The 20,573-nt window shown below is 45.2% G+C and overlaps 1 protein-coding gene across 1 annotated transcript; it reads right to left on the bottom strand.

Annotated features, from left to right (window-relative positions):
* Window positions 1–351: 351 nt before the first annotated feature.
* On the bottom strand, window positions 352–13,417 carry LST1 (leukocyte specific transcript 1). Its single transcript, XM_081183718.1, has 5 exons — window positions 13,222–13,417; window positions 11,862–11,913; window positions 8,850–8,960; window positions 3,561–3,583; window positions 352–1,473 (listed from the first exon to the last, which is right to left on the bottom strand). The coding sequence occupies exons 2-5, from the start codon at window positions 11,887–11,889 to the stop codon at window positions 1,222–1,224; spliced, it is 414 nt and encodes a 137-aa protein (XP_081039844.1). The 5' UTR covers window positions 11,890–11,913; window positions 13,222–13,417; the 3' UTR covers window positions 352–1,221.
* Between the last annotated feature and the right edge of the window lie 7,156 nt (window positions 13,418–20,573).

Genomic DNA, 20,573 nt, shown 5'->3' with positions numbered 1-20,573 from the left:
CACTGTGGTGGGAAGGTAAACGGCGTTTCTGTGCGCTGCTCTGGTTCGCCAGAAGTGGCTTAGTCATGCTGGCCACATGACCCAGAAGCTGTACGCCGGCTCCCTCGGCCAATAAAGCAAGATGAGTGCCGAAACCCCAGAGTCGTTTGCTACTGGACTTAACGGTCAGGGGTCCTTCACCTTTACCTTTTTTTAGCACATAAATGCTCCTTGCACCGGGGCAATGCTCCATTCCATTCCTCCAGTGACCAGACAGTGAACGTAGCTGAATGAGTTTGACTTGAAGACGTCCTACAGCACTTCAGCCACATTCGTTGTAAGATTATTTGAAAAATAAAAATAAAACGAGCAGATCTTCACAGTAAGTTTTACTGGTGCACCTTGCTTTGAGGGGCAGCGAAAGACAGGCTATTGTAGACTCAATGAAGCTAGTGTACAGTAGGAAAATAACAGCTTTGTGTAATGAGAGAGGGTAGGATGAGAACAGAGATGATTGCAGTATACAAGAAAGAGTCTCCCTGTTTTCAGCTCTGACATGCTGGGAAGTCTGGTGAGATGTCACAGCACAGATACAGAACCTGCTTTCTGTCACAGAATTGGTTTTCTTCTAGGTTTCTTCATGATTCGTATATATTCACGTTTGGTCACTTTTGCACCCCACCTATGGTTCCATACATGGGGTTCAAGCCTGAGAGGTAAGTCAGCCTAAGATGAATGGCTTATCTGAAGCCCAACCCATTGGAGATTTGAACCCAGGTCTCCAAGGGCATGACAGCGTGTCAGCGACTGTAGAGATGAGCTTGGGCAGCCATAGGCAAATTCCAGCCCTCCATATGTTTGGGACTACAATTCCCATCATCCCTAGCTAACAGGACCAGTGGTCAGGGATGATGGGAATTGTAGTCCAAAACATCTGGAGGGCCGGAGTTTGCCTATGCCTGAGCTAGGAAATGTCTCCATCCCCCCTCAACCCCCTTCCCTTTCTTTGCGAAAATGGAATCCAAATTGTTTGAAGATGCAAAAAGAGGGGGAGCAAAATAAATTAGGCACACCCCTCCCCGCAAGATCTATGCAAAGATATTCAACCTGCATCGAACAGTCCAATGGCCGAATGTTTCAGCTTCTCTGGGGCCAGAATCCGAGCACAACAGATACACAGTCCACATCAAGCACAGAACCTTCTTCCCCTCGCTGAATCTCCCATTCCAGTCCAACGAAAGTTCAGTCCTGTTCCACGAACGACTGGTCCCCACTCACCGCGCCCTCCGTTCCGTCCTCTTCATTTGGCTCAGGCCTGCAGCGGCTTCCCTGATCGGCCGTTTCCTTTAGCTCTGCCACTGTAGCATAGTCGTTGTTGAGAGATGCCAAAGGGGCTGGGCAGGTTCCCCCATCACACTGCCCCCTATTGCAATCGGGGAGGTTCTGCAATTCGGCATAATGCAAGCTAGCTTCATCCGGATTGCCGGCCACACCCTAGTGAAAGGGAAGGATACAGCAAGAGGTCACATCGGTTAGTGCCAAAAGATGAGAAGAGCGGGCTGGTTAATTCGAACGTGAAATTCAGCCCCCCCACCACCACCATACCTCCTCCTCCATCCTTGTTGGCCCCTGGGAGTTCCCTGGGCACAGTGCTTGGATGGTGGCAGAAGCCACCATTGGCAGAATTCACCTGTCAGGGAGGGTCTCAAACCCATCTCTTCTTACCTCCCCCTGTGAGGGCTATGTTTCCGTCACCTGACCTCACAATAAAGGTAAAGGTAAAGGGACCCCTGACCATTAGGTCCAGTCATGACTGACTCTGGGGTTGCGCGCTCATCTCGCTCTATAGGCCGAGGGAGCTGGCGTACAGCTTCCAGGTCATGTGGCCAGCATGACTAAGCCGCTTCTGGTGAACCAGCGCAGCGCACGGAAACACCGTTTACCTTCCCGCTGGAGTGGTACCTATTTATCTACTTGCACTTTGACGTGCTTTCGAACTGCTACGTTGGTAGGAGCAGGGACCGAACAATGGGAGCTCACCCCGTTGCGGGGATTCGAACCACCGACCTTCTGATCAGCAAGTCCTAGGCTTTGTGGTTTAACCCACAGCGCCACCCATGTCCCTGACCTCACAATAGGCATGGATTTAATTCAGTTTTGTTTCTCTCGGTTTCCTATTTTTACAATCAGTTCTCCACATTTCTGAAGCAGTTTGTTTGTTTGTTTGTTTGTTTGTTTGTTTGTTTGTTTTACAAAAAGATCCCAATGAAAATTATTCAGCATTTTAGTGTGAATTTCTCTGAACGGGCACTTTTTTTCTATTTAGGTTTGAGTGATGTACACATTTTTTGCAAGCAGTTCTTCCTAGTATAATACATTTTTGCATGTTCCTTTCGCCACTCATTTCTATGCGCACTTTTACTTTATATAGATGCATTTATTTATTTTTGTAAATGTTATTTGATTGCAGAACTGCATCCTGTGAGTAAGCCCTATGGAACTCAACAGGACTGACTCTCCCTAGACCTGGGGCTCAGCTAGACTGGTAGAAGAAAAGCGATTTATATGCGTCGTATATGAGATATAACAATGTGCCACCAGACGGTGATGCATTTTTCTCTCCCTGTTTTCCCTGTTTACATTTGCAACGCTTTAAACTGGAGCGCTTCTCTGATGGGTCTAAATGCAGCCCTGGTTCGTATTGTGCAATTGTGTGCACCCAGAAGGAACCCCCACTGAGTTCAACAGAACTTATTCCTAGGTAAGTGGGGTTAAGATTGCAGCCTTAGTCCCTTGACTGGAATAAAAATATCTGTATTTGGGCCTTTGCTGTATCAGCTGATTTCCTCGCTACCCACCCACTTTCTGCAGCAAGTACAAATTTAGCCCTATCACCTCCACCACCACAATTCTGGTCACAGTTCAGCGGAATTCAGCTTCATCCCACTGCTCAAATTTTATGCAAATCGGAGTCCTTTTTTGGTCGCACACTTCTTCTGCATTTTTTTTAAAAGGGAGATTGGTAGCTACCTGACTGAAATCCAGCTTCCACCGAGGAGCTAAACTTGTTTCTCTGGACTGTACCAGACTTTAGATGTGCCCTCATAGGCTGGAATTATTCTCCAGTCCTCTGGACAGAAAACCCCCCCTCTCCACATAGAAAAGTAGAAGTCATTCCAAAACCGCAATGATCAGCTCTAACACCTTGAATTTATCTCAGGGATGACCTTCTGGTATTGATAGAATTTAGAATCTAGAGATTCTCCCTTAGCATCATGAAGGTTGGTGATTCGAGGCCTTGCCCTAGAGCCACATGGGCAGGGACAGCCCATGTGGTGATGTTCTGGGCAGGCTGGCTTGGGATGATAGGGCTTGCAGCCCTGACATCTGCAGGACTCCACAATGCCCTAGAGGTTGTTGTGCAAGTTTGCCTTAGAAGCTCCGGAGAATAAAGTTCCTTTGAGCCATTCCTCTAATTCGTCTGTGGATCATGAATCTACATGCTGCAAATGTGTACAGTTCTTCCTCACCCAACCTCCTCTGCCCGCTTGGGTATTGTCTCTAAATCACACCATACTTACTTCTACAGGTTTTCGCTTCTTTCCTGCGAAGGAAAACAAAAACACTTGTTATACCCGAAGGAGCGTCTCCACCCCATCGTTCTGCCCGGACACTGAGGTCCAGCGCCGAAGGCCTTCTGGCGGTTCCCTCGCCGCGAGAAGCCAAGTTACAGGGAACCAGGCAGAGGGCCTTCTCGATAGTGGCACCCACCCTGTGGAACGCCCTCCCACCAGGTGTCAAAGAGAAAACCAACTACCAGACTTTTAGAAGACATCTGAAGGCAGCCCCGTTTAGGGAAGCTTTTAATGTTTAATAGATTATTGTATTTTAATATTCTGTTGAAAGCCGCCCAGTGTGGCCGGGGAAACCCAGTCAGATGGGCAGGGTATAAATTATTATTATTATTATTATTATTATTATTATTATTATTATTATTATTATTACAAAAATTGTGAATTAAAGGTGTGTTTGCTTTCATTTTATATTCTTCTTTCCTCAGGTTGTACTTTATTTTTTTACAGCAAGCAGCAGCCCAGGAAGTTGCCTTAATAACCAAAACTCAGCCATTGCATTCTCCATAATCATCACACACCCACAGGCTTGGGGAAAACCCTGAGGTTTGCAGAAGTACAAAAATACTTTACATGCGGGCACGCAAAGCTCGCATAGGGCAACCACCTATTTTTCCAGGCAATGTCACTGGGACAAGCAACATTGTCAAGACATTCTGTTGCTCCCAAGGCAATTTACAGCCCCCGCTTCTTAAAATGTGGTTGCGTTGGGTCCCGGTAGCAGCCATACTTTGTAGCTGCTTGCATGGTGATTTTCTGTGTATACAAAAGTGATCCTTAAAAGTATTTGACAAAGTGAAATATCTGATTTATAGGTCCCTCCAGAATATTCCTTTTTTTAAAAAAATAAAATTTTTATTAGGGTTTTCTCTTTTTTTTTTTAGACAAACACAAAAAACATAAACATACACATCGACACTACACACAAATAACACGTATAATTTTAAAACCTTATTTTCTTAACCACTTTCCCGGACTTCCCCCACCTCCCCTTCTTGCATCCCAATTCCAAAAAATTTAGCTCAGCAAGTTCCTTACCCTCCAGAATATTTCTTTGGATTTGTTTGTTTTCCCCCAAGAGCTTTTGACAATACAGTGGTACCTCGGGTTAAGTACTTAATTCATTCCAGAGGTTCGTTCTTAACTTGAAACTGTTCTTAACCTGAAGCACCACTTTAGCTAATGGGGTCTCCTGCTGCTGCCACACCGCCGGAGCACGATTTCTGTTCTCACCCTGAAGCAAAGTTCTTAACCCGAAGCACTATTTCTGGGTTAGCGGAGTCTGTAACCTGAAGCATCTGTAACCTGAAGTGTATGTAACCTGAGGTACCACTGTATATCACTGATGCAATATAAGTATGTGAGTGGTAGATGTACACTGGGTCATCCACGTATCATTTTGGTATATTTGGTGCCTTATTGGCATCCAGAGAGGTGCTTTTACCCTACATCTTCCCATAATGGCTGGCTGGTGGACTCTGATTTTAAAGGTTTGCGCATTTTTGTTATGAATATATATAGCTGTAAATTGCTTTGGGGTTGTTGTTTTTTTAAAAAAATATAGTAGTATATAATTTTTTTTTAATGAATAAAAACAACAGTAACCCAGAACATTTGTGGTGTGGAAAGCCAACAGGATTTCAGTAGGAAATGGCAAGACATGCACTGATTGTGGAAACAAAGCAGTCTGCCACCCCACAAACACCTGCAAGTGCTTTTACATGTGTTGGAAGCCACCAAGAGTGGCTTATTATTTATACCCCAGAAGGATGTGAGGGGTGTAAATAATAAAACAATTACTAAAATTATTGTGGAAAGTGGGGTTTCGTATTCTAGCAGGGGGGTTTTAGGTTGAGTTATTTCCCTGTCCATATCTATACAGTGGTACCTCGGGTAACAGACGCTTCAGGTTACAGACTCCGCTAACCCAGAAATAGTACCTCGGGTTAAGAACTTTACCTCAGGATGAGAACAGAAATCGTGTGGTGGTGGCAGCGGCAGGTCCCATTAGCTAAAGTGGTACCTCAGGTTAAGAACAGTTTCAGGTTAAGGACGGACCTCCGGAACGAATTAAGTTCTTAACCCGAGGTACCACTGTACTGGAGATGTTTTGAATCTGTCATGGATGCTTTTGTTGAGATTTCTGCATTGAAGCAGGTTGAACTATATGATCCTCAGGGTCCTTTTGAACTCTACGATGCTATAATTTTTAAGCTTTTAATAAATCGCTTCATCACTTTTTCTTTGCTTGCCTGAGATCCTTGATAATAAATACGATAAATAACATACCCTCCAACATTTTCCCGATGAAAATAGGGACATCCTATTACATAACAACAAGAAGTAGTTTGTGATTTATACCCCACCCCATTTGACTGGGTTGCCCAAGCCACTCTGGGCTGTTTCCAACAAACAAAAACATAATAAAACATTTTTTTTTAAATTTCCCTATACAGGGCTATCTTCAGATGTCTTCTAAAGGTTGCCTGGTTACTTATCTCCTTGGCTCAGGGGTCGGATAACTCCATACCCTCCAACATTTCTCCGATGAAAATAGGAACGTCCTAAGGAAAAGTGGGACATTCTGAGATCAAATCAGAAACTAGGACGGCTTCTGTAAATCCAGGAATTTTCCTCGAAAATAGGGACACTTGGAGGGTATGAAATAATAAATAAGGGAATTTCAGGTTAGCGCCTCCCACAATGGCGGATTTCCTCTGATCGGGAGGAATCCGCTTCGTGGGAAATAGGGTCTGGACCGCCACGGCGAGGCGGAGACCCATCAAAAACCACAGGCGGGAGAAGCCTGTGGATGTGGGATTCGGCTGGCACCTTTTGCGCCTCCCCTACTCGCGGGGAAACCCGGTTTCGGGGATCCGGAGCGACGTGGGGTGAGCGGCGCGGTGCTTCGAATCGACTGCTCTTTTCACGGAGTGAAGCCGCATTGCTGTTGCCGGAGAGCGCTGACTTTTTCCTGTGGACAATTGGACTTTAAACAACTACCCGTGAGTAGAACGGAAAATTGGACTATGAAACATCTTAATTTGGTACTGAAGCGGGAAGGTCTAAACAGGAAGTCCGCCTTCCGCTTTTGTAAATAGATTGAAGCAAAGACATTGCAAGCTAAAGTCTGGAAAGTCGTTTGTAAAGGACTAAATTTCCATCAGTTAAAACTACCAAACCCCCCTTGGAAGCAGGAGAAGAGGGGGAAAATCTTAGACTGTTTAAACCTGCAGGAGAGAGAGTAAAGAAAGATAAATTTCCACAGTCTTGAACCTGGGAACGGGTGTCAGAGACAGATGCTTTGAGGAAGTTCATTGACTGTGAATACGTTTCTTTTTGACAGATAGTTAAAAAAGAGAAACATATTGATTCCAATGTTTCCTTTTGCACTTAAAAGGAACAAAATATCTGAAAAACGAAAGGAATTTTGTTGCTGGATCTGCTTTTAAAAAGACGGATACAAACAGAAATTGTTTCCTCTAGAGGGAGCTTGTGAAACTGTTGCTGGAGTCGATCTGGGGAATTCTACAGCTGTAGAGATTAAAGATCGTGGGAACCAGACATTGACCTTGAATAAGAATGTGCCCAGAAGACGTTTTAGTGCTTGCTTTTTGCAAGACAAGCACTTTACTGGAACAGTTACATGAGAAGAGGGATTTGATGACTGTTGCAGTTAGCAATTTTGGACAAACAGTGAATACTCATATAGAAATCACTCAGGAACCAACCCAGGAATTTGTTTTGACAGGGCAAGTTGTGCAGAAGACAAAGGAGGAGGTTGTTGCTGAACCTCAAGTAATAGAAATGGAGAGAGTTGCGGCCCTGCAGGAACACAAATTGTTGTTTTTGACGACTGAATCTGGAGAAAGTCAGATTTGGAGAGATGGAGTACTGTTTGGTTTGGAGATGGGAAGTCGGATAGATCCCCCTATGCAGGGATGGTTTGACTTTTGGGATTTGGTTTTGGGTCAGGGGGAGTTTGGAGTTGTGGGGGCCCTCAACCTTGGAGGGACTTTGAAACATGCCCTCAAATATCTTTTGGATTTCAGTGCTGACTATGGAGAATGGGCTGACCTGTCGAGAAGGGATAAAGATACTGTCAAGTTGGAGTCTCCCCGAGATCTACTCCTCAGTGAGAAAGGAAGGAAATTAAGAATAAGATCAGCAGAAGACAAAGTAAAATGCAGGTATAAACATGAAGAAGACCTGCAGAAGGGACATGGAAAAGACTTAAGAGCCTCAGATAGAAGGTCACCAGGTTGATGGACTAGATGGAAGGGATAGAAAGGACTGACAAAACCCGAGACCAGGAAGAAGAGACGATGGATGAAGATTGGAAGAAAGTTTAAAAATTCATTTAGAGAACTATTGTAAAATTAATGAGTGTTAGAAAAAAATATTGGAATGAAATTACATGGCTTTAGTAGAAACGTTATAAGGAATTATGTATAAATAAGTTTTAAGTTTTAAGTTTTAGGGCTTTATAAGGTAAGATGAGGTAATGGATTGTTAATGGGCCAAAGTGTAAAACCTAAGGTCAGACTGGGTTAAGGTAATTTATAGAACAAAAATTGAGAAAGATGGAAAGGATTTGCTGAAATAGCTAAATTGAATTACAAAAAAGGGAGGTGTGAGGAGGTCGATGAAACAAGTAAATGAAAGACTAAGACATGGAAATACTGGATGTGTTTTTAAATGTTTTTGGTTTTTAAATGTTTTTGCTTTGTTTTGTTTTTTATTGTTGTGCTGTATTGTTTTTTATTCTGCTTTTTATTTTATTTTTTGATGTATTGTAACTCTTTATTGTCTCTTTCCCCCCTCTTTTTTTGTAATTGTTAAACTTTTAATAAATATCATTTTTTAAAAAATAATGAAATAATAAATACACAAAACAAAGGATGTCTGAAAGGGGCCCTGTATCTGTGTTCTGATCCTCACACTAGACCAGAGAGATCAGGTCTCTGCGAAACGCAAAGCCAATAAACTTATTGAGGTTTCCTAACTGTTGGGGACCGGGACTGATTTGAGGAAAATATTCCCAGCTTTAGAACAATTCCCCCCTTCCCTACTCATTTCAGGAACAGAGGGTTTAGGATTCTCCAGAGAGGACCAACATATGTATAACCTCTCAGCTAAAAAGGTTTTGATTTTTCAAAAAGGAAGTCCTTTGTTTCGGGAAGTTTTTCTCTCCTGCTTTAGAGGGTGTTCCCAGATATTTCACAACGAGATCCTTACCTCTTTTGCAGACACGGCAGAGGCAGATGGAGAGGATCACGATAACCAACAGCATCAGGAGAATGGCCGCTCCTCCTCCGAAGAGCAGCCACTTTGTGATTTGGCAGAGATCTGCATAGTTGGGAAGATGTGAGGCCATCAGTGCCAGGGAGCCCAGTCCCCCTCTTGCCCCCCGTTCCTCTTGCCTATGACCCCACTCCTCGCCTTGGAACCAAAACTAACTGTAGTTTGTGTCACCCCCTCCTGAGGTGGCTGGAGCAAGACCTCTTCCACCCAGCGCCCATTCCAGAGGGTGGCATGGCTGGACATTTGCCAGGTCCCAACACTGCCCACAGAGTATCTGGTGAACAGATGCCACCTAAGGATATTCTTTCAACCAGAGAGAGAGAGAGAGGAGACAGTGCCAGCCTGTTCCAGAGTGGGCATTTTTGTGTTGTTTTATATATATGTGTTTGTGTTTGTGTGTGTGTATACACCCACACACCCACACACCATAGCTGTCAACTTTTCCCTTTTCTTGTGAGGAATCATATTTGGAATAAGAGAATTTCCCTTTAAAAAAGGGAAACGTTGACAGCTATCACATGCACACACACACAGTGGACGCTCGGTTTGTGAATGTGATCCGTGCGGGATGCACATTCACAACCCACAGTGTAAACAACCCGCAGCAGCACATCTGCGCACATGCAGGTTGCGATTCGGTGTTTCTGTGCATGCGCAAAGTGCAATTTAGTGCTGCTGCTCATGCGCGACCACCGAAACCCAGAAGTAACCCATTCCGGTACTTCTGGGTTTCGGCGCGTCCGTAACCCGAAAAAACGCAACCTGAAGTATCTGTAACCCGAGGTATGACTGCATGTATATGTGTGTGTGTGTGTGTGTGTGTGTGTGTACACACACACACACACACACACACACACACACAGTGGTACCTCAGGTTACAGATGCTTCAGGTTACAGACTCCGCTAACCCAGAAATAGTACCTCGGGTTAAGAACTTTGCTTCAGGACGAGAACAGAAATCGTGCTCCAACAGCGCAGCAGGAGGCCCCATTAGCTAAAGTGATGCTTCAGGTTAAGAAAAGTTTCAGGTTAAGAACGGACCTCCGGAATGAATTAAGTACTTAACCTGATGTACCACTGTGTGTGTGTGTGTGTGTGTGTGTGTGTGTGTGTGCGCGCGCGGAACCTCAGTTTTCGAACGTAATCTGTTCCGGAAGACCGTTCAACTTTCAAAACATTCAAAAACCAAGCATCAATAGGCGGTCGGCAAAATCCATTGGAAAAATGGAAAAACACACAGCAGAAGCCATTTAACTTCCGAGGCACATTCGAAAATGCAAGCAATTACTTCCAAATTGTTCGGCTTCTGAGACGCTTGAAAAACCAAGGCTCCACTGTATTCTAGTTAGGACATTTTTAAATTCAGCTTTCATGAAATGACAGTTATTTGCTATTAAAATGCGCGATTCATCATGACGCTCTTTCATCTAAGTAAATTGTGTTTGAATATTTAAAGGGAAGATTTAAAACGTGTCCTTTCGCGTGCCCTTTTGAGTTTGTTCTTTCCTTCAAGGAAAAATGCTTTTTGAAAAGTCCTGCAGCCTATCCCAAGCTCCTGTTGGATTAGCTCACACAAATTACCTGATTTCTTTTTTTTTCAAAGCATCCACAACACACACAAAAGAACACAGCAGAATAAATCGAGACGTTTGCCTGAGCCAATCTAAGGGCTTGAGAAAATTACCTGCTCGTCTCAAATGCCCTACCTCATCGTCAAAAGCTACCACCCAAAAACATACTCTCCTCATTTTCCATGCCTTGGTGACATAGGTGCCAACTCCCTAGGGACCTGGGTGCCTGGGAACCCACAAAATTCCCCATGAAGGGGCCAGGCACCCACAAATTTTGGTGCCGGGGCCTTGCACACTGCATGGCACTCACGGCCCAAACATCCATGGTTGTGGGGCCAAACAGGCACTGCTGCTGGTGATGAGAGCAGAGGTGAAGGGGTCCAAGCAGAGGAGGAGAATGAGTTTTGGGGTGCCTTCTCTCGCCTTTGTGGCTCTGACGTCCTGGGTAACAGCACATCCCAGCTCAGGGGTCCATGGGAGGTGCAGTTTCCACAGCCCCTGGGAGAACTACATTTCCTATGGCGCCACCGACCGCACACTGAGGCACAAAGCTGGAAACAGTAGATTGTTAAAAGCCTCCAGGAATTGTAGGCCAGCAGATAGTAAACTACACTTGCCAAGATTCTTTGGGGGGAAGCCATGTGTTCTAAATGGGCATTAACGATACGATACGATACAATATCTTTCTTGTCATTGTCCCATAGAGAACAATGAAACTGAAAAATCTACGTAAGACATTCAAAAGCCCCTAAAAACTCTGAAACCCCATTTTAAAATACAATATACTATAGAGACCCCTTATACTGCGTTTAGAACCAGAATCGCATTTGGGTAGAAACTGTTTCTCAGGTGGCTAGTCCTGGTCTTTATAACCCTGTACCTTCTTCCAGAAGGCAGAAGCTGAAAGAGATCATTTCCGGGGTGCGCACTATCTTGCACTATCTCTGCAGCTTTCTTATAGCACCTGGAAGCATAGATTTGATCCAAGGTGGGAAGAGTGCACCCAATTATTCTCTCTGAAGTCTTTACAACCCTGGACAGCATTGTTTTTCCCCTGGCCGTGCAGCTCCCAAGCCACACACACAGACCATAAGTTAATATACTCTCAACAGTACAATGGTAAAATGCCATCAACAGGTCCTTTGAGAGATTGTTTTTCCGGAGGATTCTCAGAAAATATAACCTCTCAGGTTTTTGCTGTTTTCTCCCCAGGTTAGGTCATCTCTCAACTCCATTCCCAGAAATCGAAACCCCTCTGCCCCACCTCTGCCTCTGCCCCTTGAGGAACCTGCCTCAGTCTACCCAATGGCAGGGCTGGCCCCGATCCCAACCTGTGGATGAGAACAGTTGACACCAAGGACTGAAATGCACCTACCGTTTCCTTCACAATGCAAAACAAGCATTGCCAGAGTAAGAAATGAGGTGTTCTAGAACGAAACAAAAGAGACAAATAAAAGGCATGGGATTATTATTATTATTATTATTATTATTATTATTATTATTAATGGTAGTAGGGGGCAGGCTGTCTCAGAAAACATTTTCTGCCATTATTGATCTATAATTTAGGAACTTGAGAGTCCCATGGACTGCAAGAAGATCAAACCTATCCATTCCGAAGGAAATCAGCCCTGAGTGCTCACTGGAAGGACAGATCCTGAAGCTGAGGCTCCAATACTTTGGCCACCTCAGGAGAAGAGAAGACTCCCTGGAAAAGACCCTGATGTTGGGAAAGATGGAGGGCACAAGGAGAAGGGGACGACAGAGGACGAGATGGTTGGACAGTATTCTCGAAGCTACCAGCATGAGTTTGACCAAACTGCGGGAGGCAGTGGAAGACAGGAGTGCCTGGCGTGCTCTGGTCCATGGGGTCACGAAGAGTCCGACACGACTAAACAACAACAAATTAAGGAACAACAGGGTTTCCCACAGGCAGATAAAAAGAGCATTGCAAATATTCAAACTGCTTCATGTACAAAATGAGCAAACCCTCACAACTGCTGTAGAAGGTAAGTCAGTAATATAATCATCTCTATATTGGAGATTGTGGAAGACGGGTGGCTGAAGCTGAGGGAACAATGACCCGTCTGACAGTCACCAAGCGTGTCTGAGATAATTTTGTACCTAGAAATGCAACTCACATGACTAACTGCTGCACTACATTGCTGCAAAAGTTACATGGGGTGTTTTTTAACCACCACAACAACTCCATGGTATGTGTCCAATTTGCACAATGCATGCTCAGTTATCACAACTGGCACAGAACTGTAGAGTTGGAAGGGGCCGTGAGGGTCATCTAGTCCAACCCCCTGCAATGCCCGAATGTTTTGCCCAACGTGGGATTCGAACCCACATCCCTGAGATGAAGAGTCTTGTGCTCTGCCAGCTGGTCTATACAGCAGCTACACAGCAAACGCAAGTGGTGAGAGCCACCAGAATTGCAGACAAGAACCCCAAGGCTTGCAGAAGTACAAAATAAAATAAAATAAAATAAAATAAAACTGTTGAGCTCATACAGCTCAGTCGCTCCACCGCTCCAGCCCTCTGAACTTTGTAGGTGACTGAAGCCTCAGACATTTCACAGGAAGACTCACTGAAATCTCTCCCTGCCCCTAATATCAGTGTCTCTCTTCATTCACCCATTCCTTTGCGCTTTCCCAAATCCTCTGCCCTTCCCACCACCCTCTCACAGATCCAGGCCCTAAGCGGCTCACAGGTTCCATTTAATCCCCTCTTACCTTCTCCCACTTATTCAATTTGGTCCCAAGGGCTTTGGGGCGTCTTCAACATCCCAAGCGCTCAGGCATCCGTCCTCGGCCGCCTGTCTTCGCTTTCGATCTGACACCTTCTTGTGACAGATGTCACGAAGCAGCGAGCTGCAACTTCTGCTTCCACCAGGAAACAGGGACCCGGCGCGCAAAACCAGAACTTACAGAGCAGATGTTTCCATTCGACCACTGGGGAAGAAGAAGCAGAGCTCAGAAGGCGCTCACTACGGAGGACAACGGGCTCCGCTCCCCAAGAGAGAAGTCTCAAGATTGCTATCTGAGCTGTTAGAAACACGGGCTTCGTGTTCTCAGGCTGAACTTAGCCAACCCAAGACAAAAACTGGGTTAACAAACCCAGTTTGAACGACAGTCGCCAGAAAAGCAATGGAACGGAATGATCAAGGCGGCCTGACGACTTTCCCCCCAGGGTGAATTGAAATGGTTGTTTTGGGGGGCTTTTTTAATATATAATTTTTATTAAATTTTCTAATTTACACTTCAAAATGTTCATTTAAACAACCTTAAATCAATGACTCCCCTTCTTCTCTTTCATTTTGCATACCATACATCCCTGAATATTTTACATGAACTGAACCATTCAGTAATCCATTGTTACATCCATCAAAACTTATTTACACTGTTGAATTTATCTTAGTGCTGCCAGCGTTTTTAAATGAACACAATTTTCACCCATATATTCAGTAAACATTTTCCAGTCTTCTTTAAACGTGTGTTCTTCTTGTTCTCTTATTCTATATGTTAAATCTGCAAGCTGCACGTATTCCATCAGCTTAAGTTGTCATTCATCTTTAGATGGGACCTCGCTCGTTTTCTGTTTGGGGGCTAACAAATCACAGACCGCAGTAGTAGTAATATACATAGTCTTTTTTGACACCTGGGAATTTCCATCTGAATTGCCCTCAACAAAGAGGACTCTGGTTTTTTTGGTAAGGTACTTTTAAACATTTTTTTTTCAATTCATTATATATCATTTCCCAATACTCTTTTACCTTTTTACAAGTCTTCCACATATGATAAAACGTACCCTCAACCTCATTACATCTCCAGCATTTAGCTGATTCGGACTTACACGTTTTAGCAAGTCTACTCAGAGTTACATACCATCTATAAATCATTTTCAGGTAGTTCCCCTTCAAAGAATAGCATGCTGTGAACTTCAGATCACTCTTCCAAAGCTTCTCCCAGAGATTCAAATCTATATTAAATAGGTTTTTGTTATGAGATGGGTGCTCCTTACGCAAGCACATTTTTCACAGCAGCCACACAATGTAGGGCTTGTCCACACTTCTGCTTATCTGCACTGCTCAGGGGAAGGGAAAAAAAACCCTCTCTTTAGTGCTAAATCGGAGCAAACATCAATCAGGAGAAAACCCAAATTGCCGTTTGCTCCGACTGAGCGCCGAAAAGTGGTTTTTTCCCAGAGGAAATCAGCGCAACAAGAGGAATAGCGGATAAACCCATAGCCAGCCAAAAGCCAGCCCACAGCCCCACACTTCATCCACTTTAATTGGGATTTAACCTTTCCGGGGGGGGGGGAATCCCGTTGCTAACGATCTGCTTACAATATTGAGCCACCTCTTGGGAGCACCAACACACAAATTTAGACACAATGTCGGTTCACACATTCATACCCACCACGTGTTTGGCCCGTGTTCATCACTCACAGGGCTGTTTCACACATTACACCTGGATTTGCCACCGACTCCACATCTGATGTGTGGCTCCAGCCAATCCCAGATCCCTGAGAGTTGTACCTGTACGGGTCCGTTCTTAACTTGAAACTGTTCTTAACCTGAGGTACCACTTTAGTTAATGGGGCCTCCCGCTGCCACCACCACACGATTTTTGTTCTCATCCTGAGGTAAAGTTCTTAACCTGAGGTATTACTTCTGGGTTAGTGGAGTCTGTAACGTGAAGCGTCCATAACCTGAAGCATCTGTAACCCGAGGTACCACTGTATTCTTTAAAAAGCAGCGCACAAAGAGCCCTTGGATGCATGTAGCTGATGGGAGCTGCCCAAATGGTGTTAATTTTTGTGACAGAGCCTTTCTGGGTGGTGGCTCCCTGTTTTTGGAATGCCCTCTCCGATGACGTGTGTCTGTCCATTGTTCTTCACTTTCGTGAGGAACTTTTAAAAAAACACATATTGCTGTTCAGCTAGGCACTTGATAGCTCAAAGACCAGCAGCCCTGTACGTTAAGTCACTATTACTATCCCCATATCACAGGTGGGAGGACTGAGGCTGAGACTAAGTGGCTAGCCCAAGGCCACAGCCAGGATTCAGGGCACAGCAACATTCAAACCTTCTTTATAGCCCAATCTATTAAGCCACTATACAACACTCGCTCTCTCTGATGATTTTTTCACATTCGTAAGCTACCACGTGATGCGGCAGCCATCAAGTGACAAGCCACTGAGTGATAAATGGGTGGTGTGACATGGTCACATTCTCTTTTTCTCCCTTCATTTTTAAAAAATGTATTTATTTATTATTAATGTTGCAATACATATATGAAATCTTTACATAATGATACGTATACATTATATTTGTAAATTCGCATTTTCACATTTCATTATGTACCAACATTTATCCATTTCTTATTTCTTGCCCTGCGTCTTCCCTCCACCCGTGCGTGACTTCCTTGTTATTATTTTGTAACTTTATTATTGAGATTGTATTTTTCTATCTTAATAATTAAACATTCACTCTTATATATCTGCTTAACGTTTAATTTTGTGAAATCAGTCTATACATATCAATAAATTCTTGTTGGAGCATCGTTTGGTCATGTATTCTTCTACACATTTCCATTCCTGTTTGAGCTTTTGATTAATTGTTGCCGTCATTTTTGCTCATTCAATCATTTCAAAAAATTTATGTTGCCAGTCTTATGTTGCCAGGAGTGTTGGTACTCCTTCTGATTTCCAATTTTTTTGCAATCAGTAACCTTCCGGCAGCTGTTGCACATAAAAAGATTCTCTTCCTGTCTTTGGAGATGTCATTTGTTTTAATTCCTAAAAGGAATGTTTCCCACGTGGCATGGTCGCATTCATTGAATTGTGGCGGATAAGGGTTCATGTGACTACTTTTGTTTTAAATTGCAGCTTACTAGAAGCGAAGATGGGGCAGCCCACTATTCCATGAATCTCAACTACAGTGGTACCTCAGGTTAAGTACTTCATTCGTTCCGGAGGTCCGTACTTAACCTGAAACTGTTCTTAACCTGAAGCTCCACTTTAGCTAATGGGGCCTCCTGCTGCCCCTTCGCCGCCAGAGCAAGATTTCTGTTCTCATCCTGAAGCAAAGTTCTTAACCTGAAGCACTATTTCTGGGTTAGCGGAGTCTGTAACCTGAAGCATATGTAACCAGAAGCGTATGCAACCCGAGGTACCACTGTAATCTGGAATTACAGTGGATGATACCCAGCTCTACCTCTCTTTTAAATCAGAACCAGTGAAGGCGGTGAAGGTCCTGTGTGAGTGTCTGGAGGCGGTTGGAGGATGGATGGTGGCTAACAGATTGAGGTTGAATCCTGACAAGACAGAAGTACTGTTTTTGGGGGACAGGAGGCGGGCAGGTGTGGAGGATTCCCTGGTCCTGAATGGGGTAACTGTGCCCCTGAAGGACCAGGTGCGCAGCCTGGGAGTCATTTTGGACTCACAGCTGTCCATGGAGGCACAGGTCAAATCTGTGTCCAGGGCAGCTGTTTACCAGCTCCATCTGGTACGTAGGCTGAGACCCTATCTGCCTGCGGACTGTCTCGCCAGAGTGGTGCATGCTCTAGTTATCTCCCGCTTGGACTACTGCAATGCGCTCTACGTGGGGCTACCTTTGAAGGTGACTCGGAAACTACAACTAATCCAGAATGCGGCAGCTAGACTGGTGACTGGGAGTGGCCGCCGAGACCATATAACACCGGTCTTGAAAGACCTACATTGGCTCCCAATACGTTTCCGAGCACAATTCAAAGTGTTGGTGCTGACCTTTAAAGCCCTAAACGGCCTTGGTCCAGTATACCTGAAGGAGCGTCTCCACCCCCATCATTCTGCCCGGACGCTGAGGTCCAGCGCCGAGGGCCTTCTGGCGGTTCCCTCATTGCGAGAAGCAAAGCTACAGGGAACCAGGCAGAGGGCCTTCTCGGTAGTGGCGCCCGCCCTGTGGAACGCCCTTCCAGCAGATGTCAAAGCGATAAACAACTACCTGACATTCAGGAGACATCTTAAGGCAGCCCTGTTCAGGGAAGTTTTTAACGTGTGATATTTTATTGTATTTTTGGTTTTTATGGAAGCCGCCTAGAGTGGCTGGGGAGGCCCAGCCAGATGGGCGGGGTATAAATAAATTATTATTATTATTATTATTATTATTATTATTATTATTATTATTATTATTATGCTGCTCTGTGCTGCATGTATGTGCATAACTCTGGGTGCCACATTCCACTCTGGGGGCAATAAGCCAGTGGTGAGTGGGGCCAGAAGCAAAAGGGGATGGAACAAATACATACCCCACAAGAGTCCTGGAAAAGCCAGAACACCCTATACCAGGGGTCAGCAAACTTTTTCAGCAGGGGGCTGGTCCACTGTCCCTCAGACCTTGTGGGGGGCCGGACTATATTTTTTTAGGGGGGAATGAATGAATTCCTATGCCCCACAAATAGCCCAGAGATGCATTTTAAATAAAAGCACACATTCTCCTCATGTAAAAACACGCTGATTCCCAGACCATCCGCAGGCCAGATTTAAAAGGCAATTGGGCCAGCTCTGGCCCCCGGCCCTTAGTTTGCCTACCCATGCCCTATACTTTATCATGAGAGAATGGCGGCCATTTTGGTTGCTGTGATCTTGTTTGATTTTGCAGCACTATTTCCCCCTGGAAAATGTTGGCCTCCGTGCCCCCCCAAAACACCTTTTTGTGGGGAGTGGGGGGAACCAGCTGGGGACCCTTCCAAGGAAAGAGGGCTCAGAGCCCAGGGAGTGGTGATGTGCGGTTAGAGGGATAAGACTGAGAAGAGGAGGTGTCAGAAGCTGAAGAGGTAACAGGCTTTAGTGAGCAAGGGGAGTCTGTGGCAGAGAGACGTCCAGAATCAGAGGCAAAAGCGGAAGGAGGAGAGGGGAGAGGACAAGAGGCAGAGATGAGTCAGGTTGGTGAAGAGTCACGGGTGTCTCCCGCTCCTACTGCCACAAGCTCCCCTCCCTGCTTGTCTCCCAGAACCAGAAGAGGCATAAAAAGAGCAGAGGACAGCTTGGCTGCATTCAGGCCCAGTCTCTGATTGCTAGGGGAAAGCCCCAGAGAGGAGGGGACTTAGATGGCTGTGACAGCAACTGATTCTAATGGAGTAAGACCCCTGAGAATGAGCTGCTCTCCTCATTAGGCCTGACGTCTGACCAAGTTTGTGGAGATCGTATTTTTGCTAATAATGTGCTAACTCCAACTCTGAATGGTGCGATTACTAATCGGCCAGAGCTGCCAACATTTTTTGACTCTCCTTCTGAATTTCAGAATGTGGCACAATGCCGCTGCTTCGGTTCTTGCAGCAGAAGCTGAGATTTTGCAGAAAGGAAATCGAGTAGGGTGGGGCCCACCACCACAACCCACACAAAAGAAGTCGGGGGTCAGGGGGCACCTGACAGGATGAGCGTTCTGCTTCGCTGGGCTGCATCACCCACAATAGCTGGGGTGGGGCAACAATGTCTGCTCCTCTGAGAATACCTCAAATAGAGAAGGCCCACAATTCCCTGGGGTAAACGGTGGTGGTGGGAGGCAGGTTATCACATTTTACTGGCCCAGTAAAGAACTTCATTTCCCCCAGTAAACGGATGCCAGAAACCAAAAATGTGAGAGGTTTCATCCTCCTGTGAAGCGTACAAGAATGTAAAGACGTTTCTATAAAAGCATGTTTTTAATATACCCCTGCTTACTATAAGACAGCCTTACCCAACCACATGTTGTTGGATTCCAACTCCCATCAGCCCCAGCCGGTGTGACCAGTGGTCAGGGATGATGGGAATTGTAGTGCAAACATCTGGACGGTAGCAGGTTGGGGAATGCTGCTAAAAGCGTGTGGAACTCCCTCCCCGCTGAGGCCTCCATCTGTACTACACATTGTTGTTGTTTAGTCGTTTAGTCGTGTCCGACTCTTCGTGACCTCATGGACCAGAGCATGCCAGGCACTCCTGTCTTCCACTGCCTCCCGCAGTTTGGTCAGACTCATGCTGGTAGCTTCAAGAACACTGTCCAACCATCTCGTCCTCTGTCATCCCCTTCTCCTTGTGCCCTCCATCTTTCCCAGCATCAGGGTCTTTTCCAGGGAGTCTTCTCTTCTCATGAGGTGGCCAAAGTATTAGAGCCTCAGCTTCAGGATCTGTCCTTCCAGTGAGCACTCAGGGCTGATTTCCTTAAGAATGGAGAGGTTTGATCTTCTTGCAGTCCATGGGACTCTCAAGAGTCTCCTCCAGCACCATAATTCAAAAGCATCAATTCTTCGGCGATCAGCCTTCTTTATGGTCCAGCTCTCACTTCCGTACATCACTACTGGGAAATTTTAAAGCAGAAATATAGCACTTTAAAACAGGCTCCCCTGAAAGAAACATGAGGCCTGTAGTTTCTTAAGGGAGTTGTTAGGTGACCCCTATTCCCCTCACAGAGCTACAATGGCCAGAGTGGTTTAACAGCCAACCGCTCTTCCAGGAAACTTTTATTATTGTCAAAGGATTATTGTATAACAGGGGTCGGCAACCTAAGGCCCATGGGCCACAAGCGGCCCATGGGGGTCATTTAACCAGTCCATGGACCCCCGCCACCTGCTCAGGGACCCCTGCTGCCCGTTCGGTTGGCTCCCATGCACCGCGCTAAACTGGCACAGAGCAGAGTGGGGACTGCCTTCCGTGACACTGGCCGGCTTCCCATTGGTTGCAGGAAGCTCCTGCAGCCAATGGGAAGCTGCGCATGCCTCCTCCACACCAGAAGGAGCGCCAGAAATAGCATTTGCGCCTGGAGGGAGAGAAATAAAACCACACATCAACTATTTCAGCTTGATGAAAGCCTCAATACAGCTATGGAAAGCCTAAGTATTCTTTTACAGTACACTGGGTGCTGGCTGCAAATAAATAAAAAATAAAAATGTATTCACTTCAGGCACAACTTTTAAAATTTTTTATTCAGTATTTTTAAACAGGCCCCTTTTCTTCTCTCCCCTCCCTCTCCCCCCCTCAGCCACACTTTATCAAGCGAGCTTGATAAAATGATTGGTCTAAGTATTATTTTAACCAAAAAGATCAGGAGTTATTTTCTTTGAATAGAG

The sequence above is a fragment of the Podarcis bocagei genome (assembly GCF_964188305.1).
Source record: "Podarcis bocagei genome assembly, chromosome: 2".
NCBI classification, from domain to species: domain Eukaryota; kingdom Metazoa; phylum Chordata; class Lepidosauria; order Squamata; family Lacertidae; genus Podarcis; species Podarcis bocagei.
This window is presented reverse-complemented; position numbering and strand designations above follow the sequence as displayed.